Source organism: Salvelinus alpinus, chromosome 2 (genome assembly GCF_045679555.1).
Source record: "Salvelinus alpinus chromosome 2, SLU_Salpinus.1, whole genome shotgun sequence".
Classification (NCBI taxonomy): Eukaryota; Metazoa; Chordata; class Actinopteri; order Salmoniformes; family Salmonidae; genus Salvelinus; species Salvelinus alpinus.
In genome coordinates this window covers 24,805,733-24,822,455 of record NC_092087.1, presented here as the reverse complement: position 1 = coordinate 24,822,455, position 16,723 = coordinate 24,805,733, and the positions used below count along the sequence as shown (strand labels likewise).

The following is a 16,723-nucleotide window of genomic DNA, read 5'->3' as shown; positions in this document are numbered from 1 at the left end:
TTAAAAAAATGTATTGGTTGCATCAATGCAGGCTGCACATTCATTCACTAAAAACGTCCGATTTTTTTAGGTTAAACTATGATGCAACGGGGAAAGAAAAGTGTTCTGACTGTATAACATAAAAAAATATAATTGCTTGGAAAACACAGCTATCCTGTTGTCACAGATGCAGATAGGATGTTCTCAGGTGTCTGTAGGTATGCTTTTTATTTCTCAACTCTCAATTATGAGCTCAATAGCAACTATTTTACAAATATATTTGATATGGCGCTGATAGACAGAGCGCACAAAATGCGCATTGGCCATAGCGAGTGCATAGGCTTCATTGGACGGTAGACTACATCTGCAATGTTTTTTGGGACATTAAATGCACTGTTAGATTAATACATGGCCACTATGAGTGGGTATTATCTTAAGAGTTAGTGATCTAGCTAATGTGTTTTGAGTTTCCACTTGCTCAGGTGGGGAATTAGCACAAAATAAATTAGCCTATTATATAACAGCACATAAAGATGTAGGCAAATTCATCTCTATTGGAAAAACAACCCAGAACATTCTGGAGCCCTGTTTTAACAGTAAAATATAACAACAATTGTAATGCGGTGCATGCTGGTGGCAGGGAAGTCAGGCGCAGGAGAATGAACTTGGTAAAAACGGAGCTGTTTAATAAACTTTTTTTTTTAAATCAGAAAACCAAAGTTACATAATAGGGTGCAAAACCCGTCGCACACCAGAACAAATAACACACCTACATACAACAAACAATCTCTGACAAGGACATGAGGGGAAACAGAGAGTTAAATACACAACATTTAATGAATGGGATTGGAACCAGGTGTGTAGGAAGACAAGACAAAACCGATGGAAAATGAAAAATGGATCAATGATGGCTAGAAGGTCGGTGACGTCGACCGCCGAGCACCACCCGAACAAGGAGAGGGACCTTCGTGACAACAATAGCTTAATTGTCTACCCAAAATGCATGACAATCATTAACATATTTTGAATCACAACATCACAAGATGATGAAATAACTTATTTCTTCAAAACCATCTCACTAATCTATTACACTTTTTTTAAAGTACTGTGAATGGCTTTATAATCTGATAGGCTCATTGGTGCTACCAAATCATGTAAATGCACCAGTGCCATCAGGGGAGTCAGTTAGTCTGGAGCTCTGCTACAAGGGGAATGTCCTCTGCATGGAAAAGTTGTAATATTGGAGTGGACAAAGATAAGAAGAATGTTGGTGTGGCCAAAGCAGGCTATTGTGCAACTCGCTATTCAGTAGGATGCAATTTTTGAACTTGCCATTTTTTTTTATTTATTTTTTTATAATCATTGGTTATATCATTATTATTATTGTATATCATTGTTATTATTGTAGGCCTATGTATTCTTTAAATAGTTTTTTGTAGGCTAAATTAAGTTTGTTCTCTCCTATTTCTGACCTAAATTGTGTGGTCTGTATTTAGTTTAAGATAGGTTATTAGTAGGCCTGTTGTAAAATAATATCTTTAGCATATTGCTGTCATTTTTTGGGTACGTTAAAACCTCTTGACACTACAGGGGGTGCTGTTTCAACTTGGACATTTATCGTTCCCAAATTAAACTGCCTCGTACTCAATTCTTGCTCGTACAATATGCATATTATTATTACTATTGGATAGAAAACAATCTCTAGTTTCTAAAACCGTTTGAATTATGTCTGTGGGTGAACCAGAACTCTTTCTGCAGCGAAATCCATGACAGGAACTGCGAAGGTCTGAAAACGAGGCTCTGTTCTCAGATCAGTTTAAAGCTCTGTATGTGTCCTATGGGTCGACATGAACTGCACCCGCCTTCCCCTGGATGTCAGTAACCAATGAGAAGTGGAATGGAGTGTCTACGTAGTTCTCAGAGCTTATAAAAGGCCAAGGAACGAAGTGCGCTCTCTTTTCGACGCTCGTCATTGCGCAAAGCAAGACCTCAAGATGGCATTTAGAAACGCTCAGTTATCGGCCTTAGCTATATCCGTCTGTAATTTAATTCGATATAGGTGTTAGAAACATCATAACGAAGTTATTTTAAACCGAGTTATATCAGTTTATGCGAGTATATTGCTATTTTCGGAATTTCCTTAGTATTGCGTTTTGGGGATTTGGGAATGTTGTGGCCACATAGCTATTGTTAGCTGCTAATTCCGAAGTTGAAGACGACGTTTTACAACCAAGCAACGATTCTTTTGGACAAAGGACACCTTGCCCAAGATTCTGATGGAAGCTCGTCCAAAAGTAAGAACTATTTATGATGTTATTCCGTATTTATGTGGAAAAATGTAAACGCATTTGTCCGCCGTTATTGCGGCACTAGTCTGGCTGTAACGCACACTGTATGTCTAGTAACGTTAATTTTAAAAATCTAACTCAGCGGTTGCATTAATAACTAATGCATCTTTCATTTGCTGTCCAACCTGTATTTTTTTGTCAATCTAATCGATAAATAATCGTAAACTTATGTGCCTTTCCAAGATGGCGCAGGCCAGAATGCATGACCTGTTGCCACTCATCACATTGTATAACCACGATTTGTGCTGCTAAATATGCACATTTTCGAACAAAACCTATATGCATTGTGTAATATGATGTTACAGGACTGTCATCTGACGAAGTATATCAAGGTTAGTCAAAAATTATATATCTTTTGCTGTATTGTTACGATCGCTAACCTGTGCTGCTGGTAAATTGCTTGTGTTTCTGGCTATTGTGCTAAGCTAATATAATGCTATATTGTGTTTTCGCTGTAAAACACTTAAAAAATCTGACATATTGGCTGGATTCACAAGATGTTGGGCTTTCATTTGCTGTACGCTGTGTATTTTTCAGAAATGTTTTAAGATGAGTAATTAGGTATTTGACGTTGGTCTCTGTAATTATTCTGGCAGCTTCGGCACTATTTCAGATTGCAGCTGCAATGTAGAACTGTGATTTATACCTGAAATATGCAAATTTTTCTAAAAAAACATATGCTATACAATAAATGTTATCAGACTGTCATCTTATGAAGTTGTTTCTTGGTTAGTGGCTATTTATATCTTTATTTGGTCGAATTAGTGATGGCTACTGATGGAGTAAAAAACTGGTGGAGTTAAAAAAGTGGTGTCTTTTGCTAACGTGGTTAGCTAATAGATTTACATATTGTGTCTTCCCTGTAAAACATTTAAAAAATCAGAAATGATGGCTGGATTCACAAGATGTGTATCTTTCATCTGGTGTCTTGGACTTGTGATTTAATGATATTTAGATGCTAATATTTACTTGTGACGCTATGCTAGGCTATGCTAGTCAGCTTTTTTACTGTGGGGGGTGCTCCCGGATCCGGGTTTGGGAGGAATTAGAGGTTAAGCGCTATCTTTTCTTTGTAATTGATGCAATATAGCATGTTCAAAACTTTTGTGAAGGTTCAAACCATTTCGCAAGTGTTTTGTTTCATTCTGTTGGGCAGTTTTCTTTGGCCAAATTAAGTTCAAACTGTAACGTTGTGTTTGCTGCAATATAATATCCTGCTTGTATTTTCCCTATAAACAATGGCTTGACTTACTTTTGATATTACCCTAAAAAAGTTGGGAAACTTCTATGAAGGTTTGTTGTGGTGTGGCTACCAGCCGATCATACTGCAAGCCTATCGTATGAAGGCAGGGCACACTGTCACGTTCTGACCTTAGTTTCTTTTTTATGTCTTTGTGTTAGGTTGGTCAGGGCGTGAGTTGGGGTGGGCAGTCTATGTTATTTTTTCTAGGTTGTTTGTTTTCTATGTGTTTGGCCTGGTGTGGTTCCCAATCAGAGGCAGCTTTTTATCGTTGTCTCTGATTGGGAGCCATATTTAGGTAGCCTGTTTTCCATTGTGTGTTGTGGGTGGTTGTTTCCGTTTCAGTGTTTTCACCATTCGGGACTGTTTCGGTTTTCATTTTGATTCTCTTGTTCTTTTTGTATTTTGTATTCATTCTATTAAAATATATTATGGATACGTACCACGCCGCATTTTGGTCCTCCTCTCCTTCCACCAACGAAAGCCGTTACAGAACCACCCACCAGAAAAGGACCAAGCAGCGTGGTAACCAGGAGCAGAGGGTTCTGGACTCCTGGACATGGGAGGAAATTTTGGAGGCAGCTGGAGGCAGCTGGAGCAGAGCGGCCCCACTACGAGGAATTGGCGCGAGGTAACGGGCACGAGAGGCAGCCCCAGAATTTTTTTGGGGGGGGGAGGGGGAGGCACACGGGTCGATTGGCGGACTCAGGTAGGAGACCTGAGCCAACTCCCCGTGCTTACCGTGGCGAGAGAGTGACTGGGCAGGCACCGTGTTATACGGAGAAGCGCAAGGTGTCCCCAGTACGCACGCATAGCCTGGTGCGCTACATCACAACTCCTCGAATCGGCCAGGCTAGAGTGGGCATCGAGCCAGGAGGGATGATGCCGGCTCAGCGCATGTGGTCTCCAGTGCGTCTCCTCGGCCCGGGGTATACTGCACCAGCCCTACGCACGGTGTCTCCAGTTCGCCAGCACAGCCCAGTGCGGACTGTTCCAACTCCTCGCACTTGCCGGGCTACAAGGGGGATCCAGCCAGGACGAGTGGTGCTAGCTCTGCGCTCGAGACCGCCAGTGCGCCTCCACGGTCCAGTGTATCCGGTGCCTCGGCCAAGGACAAGGCCTCCTGCATGTCTCCCCAGCCTGGTGAGTTCTGTGTCTGTGCTAAGCACTAACCCTCCTGCATGTCTCCCCAGCCTGGTGAGTCCTGTGCCTTCTCCCAGAGCAAGGCCTCCTGTGTGTCTCTCCAATCCAGTGGTGATCCATGGCAAGAAGCCTCCAGTGATGATCCATGGCACGAAGCCTCCAGTGATAATCCATGGCATGAAGCCTCCAGTGATGATCCATGGCACGAAGCCTCCAGTGATGATCCATGGCACGAAGCCTCCAGTGATAATCCATGGCAAGAAGCCTCCAGTGATAATCATGGCACGAAGCCTCCAGTGATAATCCATGGCACGAAGCCTCCAGTGATGATCCATGGCAAGAAGCCTCCAGTGATAATCCATGGCACGAAGCCTCCAGTGATGATCCATGGCACAAAGCCTCCAGTGGTGATCCATGGCACGAAGCCTCCAGTGATGATCCATGGCACGAAGCCTCCAGTGGTGATCCATGGCAAGAAGCCTCCAGTGATGATCCATGGCACGAAGCCTCCAGTGATAATCCATGGCAAGAAGCCTACAGTGATGATCCATGGCACGAAGCCTCCAGTGATGATCCATGGCACGAAGCCTCCAGTGATGATCCATGGCACGAAGCCTCCAGTGATGATCCATGGCACGAAGCCTCCAGTGATGATCCATGGCAAGAGGCCTCCAGTGGTAATCCATGGCACGAAGCCTCCAGTGATGATCCATGGCACGAAGCCCCCAGTGATGATCCATGGCACGAAGCCTCCAGTGATGATCCATGGCACGAAGCCTCCTGTGAGGATCCATGGCACGAAGCCTCCAGTGAGGATCCATTGCACAAAGCCTCCGGTGAGGATCCATGGCATGAGGCCTCCAACGAAGGACGTCAGTCCGGAGCCTCCAGCGACACCCTCTAGTCCGGAGCCTCCAGCGCCGCTCTCTAGTCCGGAGCCTCCAGCGACGCCCTCTAGTCCGGAGCCTCCAACGACGCCCTCTAGTCCGGAGCCTCCAGCGTCGCCCTCTAGTCTGGAGCCTCCAGCGACGCCCTCTAGTCCGGAGCCTCCAGCGTCGTCCTCCTGTCCTGAGCAGCCGGAGCCTCCTGTCCGGAGCAGCCGGAGTCTCCCTCTTGTCCGGAGCAGCCGGAGTCTCCATCTTGTCTGGAGCAGCCGGAGTCTCTCTCTTGTCCTGAGCAGCCGGAGCCACCCGTCTGTCAGGAGCTGCCGGAGTCTTCCGTCAGTCAGGAGCTGCCGGAGCCGCCCGTCAGTCAGGAGCTGCCGGAGCCGCCCGTCAGTCAGGAGCTGCCGGAGCCGCCCTTCACTCTGGCGCCGCCGGAGTCTCCCGCCTGTCCGGCGCTGCCGGAGTCTCCCATCTATTCGGGGCCCGCTGCAAGGGTCCCCAGTCCAAGGTCGGCGGTGAGGGTTGCCGCTCCAAAGGCGCCACTTAAGCAGGCAAAGACTATGGTGGAGTGGGGTCCACGTCCCGGGCCAGAGCCGCCACCGCGGACAGACGCCCACCCAGACCCTCCCCTATAGGTTCAGGGTTTGCGGCCGGAGTCCGCACCTTTGGGGGGTGGGGGGGTACACTGTCACGTTTTGACCTTAGTTTCTTTTTTATGTCTTTGTGTTAGGTTGGTCAGGGCGTGAGTTGGGGTGGGCAGTCTATGTTATTTTTTCTAGGTTGTTTGTTTTCTATGTGTTTGGCCTGGTGTGGTTCCCAATCAGAGGCAGCTTTTTATCGTTGTCTCTGATTGGGAGCCATATTTAGGTAGCCTGTTTTCCATTGTGTGTTGTGGGTGGTTGTTTCCGTTTCAGTGTTTTCACCATTCGGGACTGTTTCGGTTTTCATTTTGATTCTCTTGTTCTTTTTGTATTTTGTATTCATTCTATTAAAATATATTATGGATACGTACCACGCCGCATTTTGGTCCTCCTCTCCTTCCACCAACGAAAGCTGTTACACGCACAGGTGCTCCAACTGATTCCGACAGTTTAACTTGAGGTGTGGAAGAATGTTTTTGGCCTATCAGTTACTCCTATAATCTAAAAATGTAATGCTTATCTTTATAAAAAATATTCTAATATTCTAATTGCCTCCTCCTCCTTTTTAAAATGTTAATACAGTGGACGCCTAATCCAATAGGCCTTGTAAGCAATGCCCTGATGCATTTAGTGCTCAAATCTCCGACAGCTGAATCGTGAGGTGAATAATTATTGTTTTAGGAAAGTAAAAACCAATGAAACAATAGGCTATAAAGTTTAGCATATGCTACACACCAAAACACAAGGAATAGTGTTTTTGTACAGTGCCTTTAGAAAGTATTCATACCCCTTGATCAGCCTGAATTCAAAATGTATTCAGTATAATTTTTTTCACCCATCTACACACAATACCCCACAATGACAAAGTGAAAACTTGTTGTGAGAAATGTTTGCACATTTATTGAAAATGAAATACAGAAATATCTCATTTACGTAAGTATCCACACCCCTGAGTCAATACATGTTAGAATTACCTTTGGCAGCGATTACAGCTTTCAGTCTTTCTGGGTAAGTCTCTAAGAGCTTTGCACACCTGGATTGTACAATATTTGCACATTATTGTTTTGAAAATTCTTCAAGCTCTGTCAAGTTGGTTGTTGATCATTGCTAGACAGCCGTTTTCAAGTCTTGCCATAGCTTTTCAATCCAATTTAAGTCAAAACTGTAACTATCCTGTCCGATCCGGACAGGAGGGCGACTCTGGAGGCTCCGGACTGGAGGGCGACTCTGGAGGCTCCGGACTGGAGATCGTCGCCGGGAGCTCCGGACTGAAGGGCAACGCCGGAGGCTCCGGACTGGAGGGCATCGCCGGAGGCTCCGGGCTGGAGGCCGTCTCCGGAGGCGCCGGGCTGGAGGCCGTCTCTGGAGGCGCCGGGCTGGGCGCAGGCACAGGACTCACCGGGCTGGGGAGACACACAGGAGACCTGTCTCTAGGAGCAGGCACAGGACTCACCAGGCTGAGGAGACATACCGGACACCTTTTCCTTGGCCGAGGTACCGGATACACTGGGCCGTGGAGGCGCACTGGCGGTCTCGAGCGCAGAGCTGGTACCACCTGTTCTGGCTGGATGCCCACTTCCACCCAGCAAATGCGGGATGCTGGAACCGAGCACACCGGCCTATGAATGCTCGGCCGAGACACAATGCACATCACCCCATAGCACGGGGCCTGACCAGTCACATGCTCTCCACGGTAAGCACGGGGAGTTGGCTCAGGTCTCCAACCTGACTCAGCCACACTCCCCGTGTTCCCCCCCCCAAAAAAATTGTGGCTGCCTCTCGGGCTTCCTTGCCAGCCGTGTTCCCTCATAACGCTGGTTCCCTTTTCCTGCTGCCTCCGCTCTCCTGGCTGCCTCCACCTGTTCCCATGGGAGGTGATCCCTTCCAGCCAGGATCTCCTCCCATGTCTAGGATCCCTTGCCGTCCAGGATGTCCTCCCATGTCCAGTCCTCTCTTCCACGCTGCTTGGTCCTTTGGTGGTGGGTGGTTCTGTCACGTTCGTCATAATGAGGGGACCAAGGTGCAGCGTGGGATGCGTACATACTTCTTTATTTCAACGAACGAACACTAAACAAACTAACAAAATAACAAACGAACCGTGACGCTATACAAACATGAGTGCTGACAGGCAACTACAAATAGACAACTACCCACAAATACAGGTGGGAAAAGGCAACCTAAGTATGGTTCTCAATCAGAGACAACGATAGACAGCTGCCTCTGATTGAGAACCACACCCGGCCAAACACACAGAAATACAAATCATAGATAAAGGAACATAGAATGCCCCCCCAAATCACAGCTGTCTATTTAAGCTGATACCACGCATCGGAGATTGGTGTGAAATCTGTAGTCTACCTGTTACTTCAAAATAACTCTATGATCTTAGAGTCTCAGGATTTGAACTTTATGTTTATAGTGGTATAGCGTGATATAAGTAGAATTCAATATAATTCCAATGCAAGAACTCCTAAAAATATTTCTCCCTCACCAATTTCAACTGCCGGCTTAGTCACTTTATCCTGGTGCCCGGTCTGGATATCATATGAGCATGCCATAAATCATGGCAAAATTTGTAAATTGCAGGAAATCTGCTTTAAAATTTAAATGTTTTCTATCCGCCTCATGGCAAAACATATAAAATTGCAGGATATTACCTTTGAAATCTCGCTTAGGGCCTCCAAAACGCTACAGGCAACACTGCTCATACCCACCTATCAGGCATGACATTCAACCATGTTTCATAATTCTGTTGCATAATGCATAAAAGCAACACTGGTCTATAATAATTCTTAAAGCTAGAACCGCAGTAGAGAGACATTTTTAGATTGGTAAGGGATATTCCAAAGTGGGTTCCCTCTCCAACAGACCTGACTCAGGAATCCATGATTGGAACAGTGTGTGGAACACACACCTACACACACACACACACACACACACACACAGTGTGGGGAAAAGAAAACCGTCAGTGAGAGTTGTAAGAAAACATACTGGCTATTGTTCCATTGCTTGATAAGAAATAACACAAATACAAATAATTTCCAGACACTGTCCCCAAATGGGAAGTGAGGATCTGCTTCTGAGTGTTCTTCTCCAGGGTTTCCCAATGACAGGTTGAATATACAGGATGTTACTCAGACCTGACTTTTGATGTCTTTATAAAATGTGTCTCTCAGGTTTGACCAATCTTGACTGGCTGTTTAACCAACTGTCTAATGCTGTCATTTGACATGGTATGGCTTTATTCAATACACTGGGGCCGAAAGGAGATTAGAGAAGTAGAGGGTAAAGCTGCTGACCTGTGTGGGGACAACAGTGTCCGTCCCTGGGGAGCGGGCGGCCAGGACATAAAGTAGCAGATCTGCTTCACAGCAGCAGTGATGAATGCTAACTCAGATGGGATCGATAGTAGATGATGAACGGGAGGTGCTAAAGTAAAGTGTCATACTTGTTTTATGTCTGCAGTGTTCTAAAACTGAAATTGATGAGGTCCAGACGCTTGTCCTTGTAGACACATTATGGCTTTATATTATAGATGGTGTTCGCTACCAGTCAACCATACCAGGAGGGAGAATTGATATTGGTTAAGCATTTTGACACCTAAAATCGATTAGTGAGCTTTCATGTTTTCCCCAATTGTTGGAGTAGATAAATGACCCTTCTCATGAGCATTCCCTCCTAGAAAAGTGCCATAACTCCACTGGCGTTTTAGCCTCTGTGGTCACACTGACACAACCACGTTTTAAAGGTTTACCATGGTTATGAACATATAAGTAATGTCAGTATGTTTATAAATGGTAGGGTTGTGGTCAACAATGTATCAGCAACCAAAGTCATTATGTAACCCAACAGCTGGTATGTAACTCAGGTCCAACACACCTTTTCCTGAGTGGTTGGACAGGCAGAGATCACAGAGGAACACAGACTAAGTTGATACTGGATTAGGGGACAGGAAGAATGTTAAATTCTAGGAGAATCTGACCCATCACCCCACTACCTCTCTCCCTCCTTCCCCCTTTCCCCCTCATTCTCCCCCCTCTGCTTCTCCCTCTATCCTTTCTCCCCCCCCCCCCCCTCCCTCTCCTGCAGGACTTCAGGGCAGCAGTGTTGGAGGCGGTGGGGGAGGATGGGGAACCTGTGGTGGAGGAACAGAGGCTGGGGGAGATACTGGGCACGCTCCCTGAGGTCTACATACTCCACAGCAACATCCTCACCGAGCTGGATGCACGCATTAGACAGTGGTGAGACATACAGTAGATAAAACACAGTGGGCATATGACAGTCTATATGCACTCATAGATAAATACCCACAGACTTGTAATCTCCATAGAATAAAGCCTGGAGAGTTTTGCATTCAAGCACATCAAGTAGAATGATTGTAAATGGTATATTACCCTACTGTATATGTATTGTTGGTAAGGAGCCCTTACCAACAACCCAGAGTTAAATAAATACAAAAATTCTAACATGAGTAATAAAATACACAAGAATGGAGCTATTTACAGGGAATACCAGTACCAGATCAATGTGGAGCTATATACAGGGAGTACCAGTACCAGATCAATGTGGCGCTATATACAGGGAGTACCAGTACCAGATCAATGTGGAGCTATATACAGGGAGTACCAGTACCAGATCAATGTGGAGATATATACAGGTTGTACCAGTACTAGATCAATGTGGAGCTATATACAGGGAGTACCAGTACCAGATCAATGTGGAACTATATACAGGGAGTACCAGTACCAGATCAATGTGGGGCTATATACAGGGAGTACCAGTACCAGATCAATGTGGAACTATATACAGGAAGTACCAGTACCAGATCAATGTGGAGCTATATACAGGGAGTACCAGTACCAGATCAATGTGGAGCTATAAACAGGGAGTACCAGTACCATATCAATGTACAGAGGTACGAGGAATTTGAGGTAGATATGTACATGAAGGCAGGGTAAAGTGACTAGGCATCAGGATAGATAATAATGAGGTAGATATGTACATGAAGGCAGGGTAAAGTGACTAGGCATCAGGATAGATAATACTGAGGTAGATATGTACATGGAGGCAGGGTAAAGTGACTAGGCATCAGGATAGATAGTAATGAGGTGGATATGTACATGAAGGCAGGGTAAAGTGACTAGGCATCAGGATAGATAATAATGAGGTAGATATGTACATGAAGGCAGGGTAAAGTGACTAGGTATCAGGATAGATAATAATGAGGTAGATGTGTACATGAAGTGTGTATGTGTGTTTATTCAGGAGCTCAGGGAGTATTGCCATGTTTCTCTGACCATATTTCAATAATTTCCCTGTCAACTATTATTCAATAACTTAAATGTAAACTATTATTCAATAACTTACCTGTCAACTATTATTCAATAACTTAAATGTAAACTATTATTCAATAACTTAAATGTAAACTATTATTCAATAACATAAATGTAAACTATTATTCAATAACTTAACTGTCAACCAATCTGCCAAACCTCAACATGATTATATTCCCCATCACCAGGGAGGAGAGCCAGCAGGTGGTGGATGTTATCCTGTCTCGTCAGGAGGAGTTTGCTGTGTTCGCTACCTATATCTCTGAGTACGACCGCAGCATGTCCCTACTGGCAGAGAGCTGTAAACTCAACCTTGCCTTCCATGACATCGTCAAGCAGTTTGAGGTAAGAGGCTGGACTTAGTTTGAGCTTACAGACTACATATTAAGGTGGAAGTCCTCTAACTAAAAACTCAATGTGAGTTTATAGTCTGTAAACTAACCTCTGCATATGCAGGCTCAGAAAAATCAGTCCTGAGGCTTTAGCTACTGTACCTGCCAGTCTCATGCAGGTTTCTCTATGAGCAGAGGGATTTACTATAACAATGTCTTTATTCAGGCAGGAGTTCCCTGTTCCATTATTATAGCAGCTTTCATTTGTTATCCAGACTCCACTGGGAGTAAATGGCCTTTCCAAACTCTATTCTGCTCTGCTCTCCTCTATGGGACTGACCTTTTCAATGCGCTACTCTCATGTTTGATACCTTTCAAAGTCCGAACACATACCTTTTTGTACTGTGAATCCCTTTATCTTGGCTGTCAACAGAACGTAGGAAGTAGTATCTGAGATGATGTCGTCAAACTATATGCACAACTTCATAGTAAGCAAATGACTCCTCCGTTGAGTAGGGAGATATGTAATCAAGACCCCTAATGATGATGATAGGAACCATTAACCATGGCAGACGATATTAAACATGCTCTCAGATAAGACCATTGGGATGCAACAATGGATTTCTCATTTCCACTCCAGGCATGGTCTGACCTATAGACTTGATTCAGTGCTCATATAGTGGAAATCTCTCACATACTCCAGGTTACCTAGCTTACCCTGTTAAGTCCTATTGATTGGTAATGGTAGAGTTAGCAGTTCGACTTGTAGAATGCATGTTTATCTTTGTGCAAGAATAATGCACTATTTCTATATTAAATTGACCTTTGTGTTATGAAGTAATTCAATTAATTTACCACATTAAATTGAATCACCTCAAGTTTCATTATAATTATGTTAATTTTGGAAATTAGTCTTGGCTCTACATGCTACCAAGATTCTACCCAAGACCGCCCACAGATATGCATAACATACTGTTTCTTGCATATTTATCAGTTAGCGGTTCCTCACCATATTTTGATGCATAGTGATTGGTGGACATAATGATTCTATGCATCTCAATGGTGATTAGGATCACAACCCGACAAGGAAGCAACTGTCTCAGAGCTCATGAATATTCAGGAGCAGCTGCCCTCACCAGAGATACTGTGGTTCCACAGGATTATGATAGGACAGGCAATGTAGGTGAGAGAGAGCGAGAGAGAGAAAGAGAGAGGCAGAGTCAGAGGCCAGTTGGCTACAGCAAAAAAGAAAAATCCTGCAGCAACAGGAAATGTGGAAATATTACATGGGTTATAATTCATGGACATTTTTGTAGGGGTTTATATTTTTTGTAAGGAAAAATCAAGTCAAATTTCAAAGTGGAAATTACAAACTTCAGAAGCCTTTTTAAACCTCAAATACACTACACGTTTTAACATTTCTGGATTGCAGGAAATCCTGCAACATGGGGATCAAATTACGTAAGATCGTACATCTGTAGATAAAATAGAATTTTCAGTAAATGCATGACAGAAACAAGCAGAAAGCATGAACACTGAGGAATATTATGAATATGAATATTATTCCTAGTTAAATGCTCTTACGAGAAATAACATCCCCTCTTCCTGGCTGTGTAGTGATGTGGGGACTGCCAGGGGACTCCTTCTGTGTGACCTCCCTGTAATGTGACACACAGGGCTCTCTGGGACAGTAGAGACTAATGTCACAGCCAGAGTCACAGACACACAGTTGAGAGAGACAGTAGGCCTAGTTTATCCTACTATTTATCCTGCTATGGCAGTTTAGCCAATAATCAATGCAGGAAGTGGTTGTTATTTTGTCAGATGACCATGTAGATGATTTATGTATACTTTATATCTCTTCCTAATAGTTTTTTGTTGTTGTTGTTAATTTTGATAGCTTAAAGGAGTTTGTCCTTCATATTATTTCATCTGCTCTCTCTCTCTCTCTCTCTCTCTCTCTCTCTCTCTCTCTCTCTCTCTCTCTCTCTCTCTCTCTCTCTCTCTCTCTCTCTCTCTCTCTCTCTCTCTCTCTCTCTCTCTCTCTCTCTCTCTCTCTCTCTCTCTGTACTAGTGAGGGAAGTGGAGGGTTAAGCTCTTTAAGCATTGGTCCAGCAGTCTTGTGTTGTGGGGTGTAATTTCATGATGACAGTGATGAAGTAGCTACGGGCTGTGATCAGATCACCATAGGACCTTACAGGATTAGCCCCTCTTCAGCCAATTTGTTGTTTACTGTGCTGCTATATACAACGGCCAATGGTGTGTGTGTGTGTGTGTGTGTGTGTGTGTGTGTGTGTGTGTGTGTGTGTGTGTGTGTGTGATATTGAACGCTTGTGTGCTTTTGTTTGTGCCTAGGTGTTTGTGTTCCCTTGAGAAGGAAACACAGGAGGTGTGTGTTTGTTGTTTACTGTGCTGCTATATACAACGGCCAAGGGTGTGTGTATGTGTGTGTGTGTGTGTGTGTGCGTGTGCGTGTGTGTGTGTGTGTGTGTGTGTGTGCGTGCGTGCGTGCGTGTGTGCATGTGTGCGTGTGATGCAGCAGGTGCACAGAGAGAGATAAAGACAGTGTGATGGTGTGAAATCCCAGTATAGGCAGCTGGGCAATGAGGCAGACACAAGCTAATTAGAGATGCAGTCTCCTTTACAACTCCCCAATTAGATCAGCTGTGTGTGCAGCCAGTGAATCAGCTGGCCGTGTGTGTGTGTGTTTGTGTGTGTGCGCACACTGGCATGTGAACTGCAGACATCTTCTCTCTTTGGCTCACTAACCCAAACAACTACTCACTAATTATCGTCTTTGGCTCACCACAGAAGCCACTTCCGCCTTTCAATTGGATCACAATTGATATGAACAAGCGACACTTGAGGAGCTGGTGTTCTGTCAGTAAGGTTTTATGATGGGATGTTGTTATTGAACAGGAAGGGGAACATTTTAAGGGTAATCCAAAGAGAAAGGAAACCACACTGAGCGAATTTATTGCAGTATTTTATTGGGATATTCTTCCCGGGGTCCAAACAGGAAACTAAACAACAGCAAAAAATACATAATATACCTAATATAATATACATAACACTACATAAATTACATAACACAACATAATACTACATAATGCTATATAATACTACATAATATCCTGCCTCATGCTTCAGAAACAGTAGATGGCTCCTGCCCTATGAGCCGTTCCCGGCTCGCACTAGCCAAGGCACGTGCAAGGCCACCCACCTATATATTAAAATGCATAATACAGTACAACAGATATCAAAATGTCTGTCTCTTTACAGTCCTCGTTGTGCCGTAAGGTGTTCTTTTATCTGTTTTTTTAATCTGTTTTTATTTCTAGCTTGAGTTACCTGGGGTGGCTGAGATTTCCATGTAGTCATGGCTCTATTTAATACTGTGCATTTCCCAGCCTCTGTTCTGGAGCTGGGGACTATGAAGAGACTGCTGATTGCATGTCTTGTGTTCTACCAATGAGTGTCCGAACTGTGTGCCAACTGCTTGAACAGATGGTTCGGTACCTTCAAGACCTCGCACAAAGACCAATAGTGGTGCAGTAAAGCTCTCCTCAACTTAGAGCCAAGAGAGATTGACATGCATGTTATTGGCATTCACTCTTCGTGTGCATCTAAGTGCAATACATGCTGCTCTGTTCTGGAATAACTGCAATTTACCAATGTATCTCTTTGCCGCACATGACCAGTATTTATTTTGTTGTCGTAGCCGCCGTGTATACTGTTTATTCATCAGCGTACATAGACACACAGGCATTATTCAAGGTCAGTGGAAGGTCTTTAGTTTAGTTTATTAATTCGACCATTTAAAATAAACAAGCACACATATAACTTGAAAAAGCCATACATGCACATCTATAAAATCATAGAGGATAACACTAAATAAAGTCTGGGACTTATTTCCATTGTGGGACAAGATGGCTAGACAAGATCGAACACAATGAAATAATAAAACAAAAACAGAGAAGAAGAACATCTATCTCATCATTCCAGTTACATCATAGCAGTTATTCATATGGGCATTGAAGACATCAAACATATGTTTACTTTATTTTTAAAGCTGCCCAGAGAGGACGTTGTTTTTATGGGCAGAAGCAACTCATTCCATTCTGAGGCTCCAGTATACAAGAAACTACCTTTCCCAGCAGTACTCCTGAACCTGTACAAGCACACATCAGCAACACCTGATGTTGTGCTGTGATTGTGTGCATCCCTAACACGAGGAAAGTAATCACTTAGATATCTGGGCGCAGGACCATAAATACTCCTGTAAACCAAACCTAGTCTAATCTGGGACACCCTAGCCTCAACAGGCAGCTAGTTTAGTTCCTGAAAGCAGCTCCTGCCTATGTGAGTATGTGGACTCACCTTCAATACTACCCTGATCAGCTTATTCTGGGCTATGAGTTGCCTCTGCCCATAAAAACAATGTCCTCTCTGGGGCGGCAGGTAGCCTAGTGGTTAGAGTGTTGGACTTGTAACCGAAAGGTTGCAAGATCAAATCCCTGAGCTGACAAGGAGAAAATATGTTGTTCTGCCCCTGAACAAGGCAGTTATCCCACTGTTCCTAGGCTGTCATTGAAAATAAGAATTTGTTCTTAACTGACTTGCCTAGTTAAATAAATAAATAAAATATCTGGAGCTTCCCCTTCATAAGTTTAGATAATCCCCCAAACCAGGAAGTACTATCATAGTCATTGAATGAGGGCAGTAGCTAGCACTCATGGAGTCCTTATCAAGCAGCTTGGACTTTCTAGACAAAACTTAGTCCTGGCATTAACCTTCCCTAGCACTTTATTGGCCATGCTCAC

General features: G+C 44.1%; 1 protein-coding gene across 4 annotated transcripts in view; it reads left to right on the top strand.

Annotated features, from left to right (window-relative positions):
- LOC139557388 (FYVE, RhoGEF and PH domain-containing protein 5-like) overlaps positions 1 to 16,723 on the top strand; it is a 73,175-nt gene that overhangs the window by 24,668 nt on the left and 31,784 nt on the right. For all 4 annotated transcript variants that reach the window (XR_011671381.1, XM_071372163.1, XM_071372156.1 and 1 more), the window contains exons 6-7: positions 10,325 to 10,476; positions 11,757 to 11,913. Coding sequence is in view for 3 of the 4 variants with exons in the window: in XM_071372163.1 (XP_071228264.1) it covers positions 10,325 to 10,476; positions 11,757 to 11,913 (309 nt within the window). In the remaining variant the exon portion in view is untranslated. The remainder of the gene's footprint in view (positions 1 to 10,324; positions 10,477 to 11,756; positions 11,914 to 16,723) is intronic.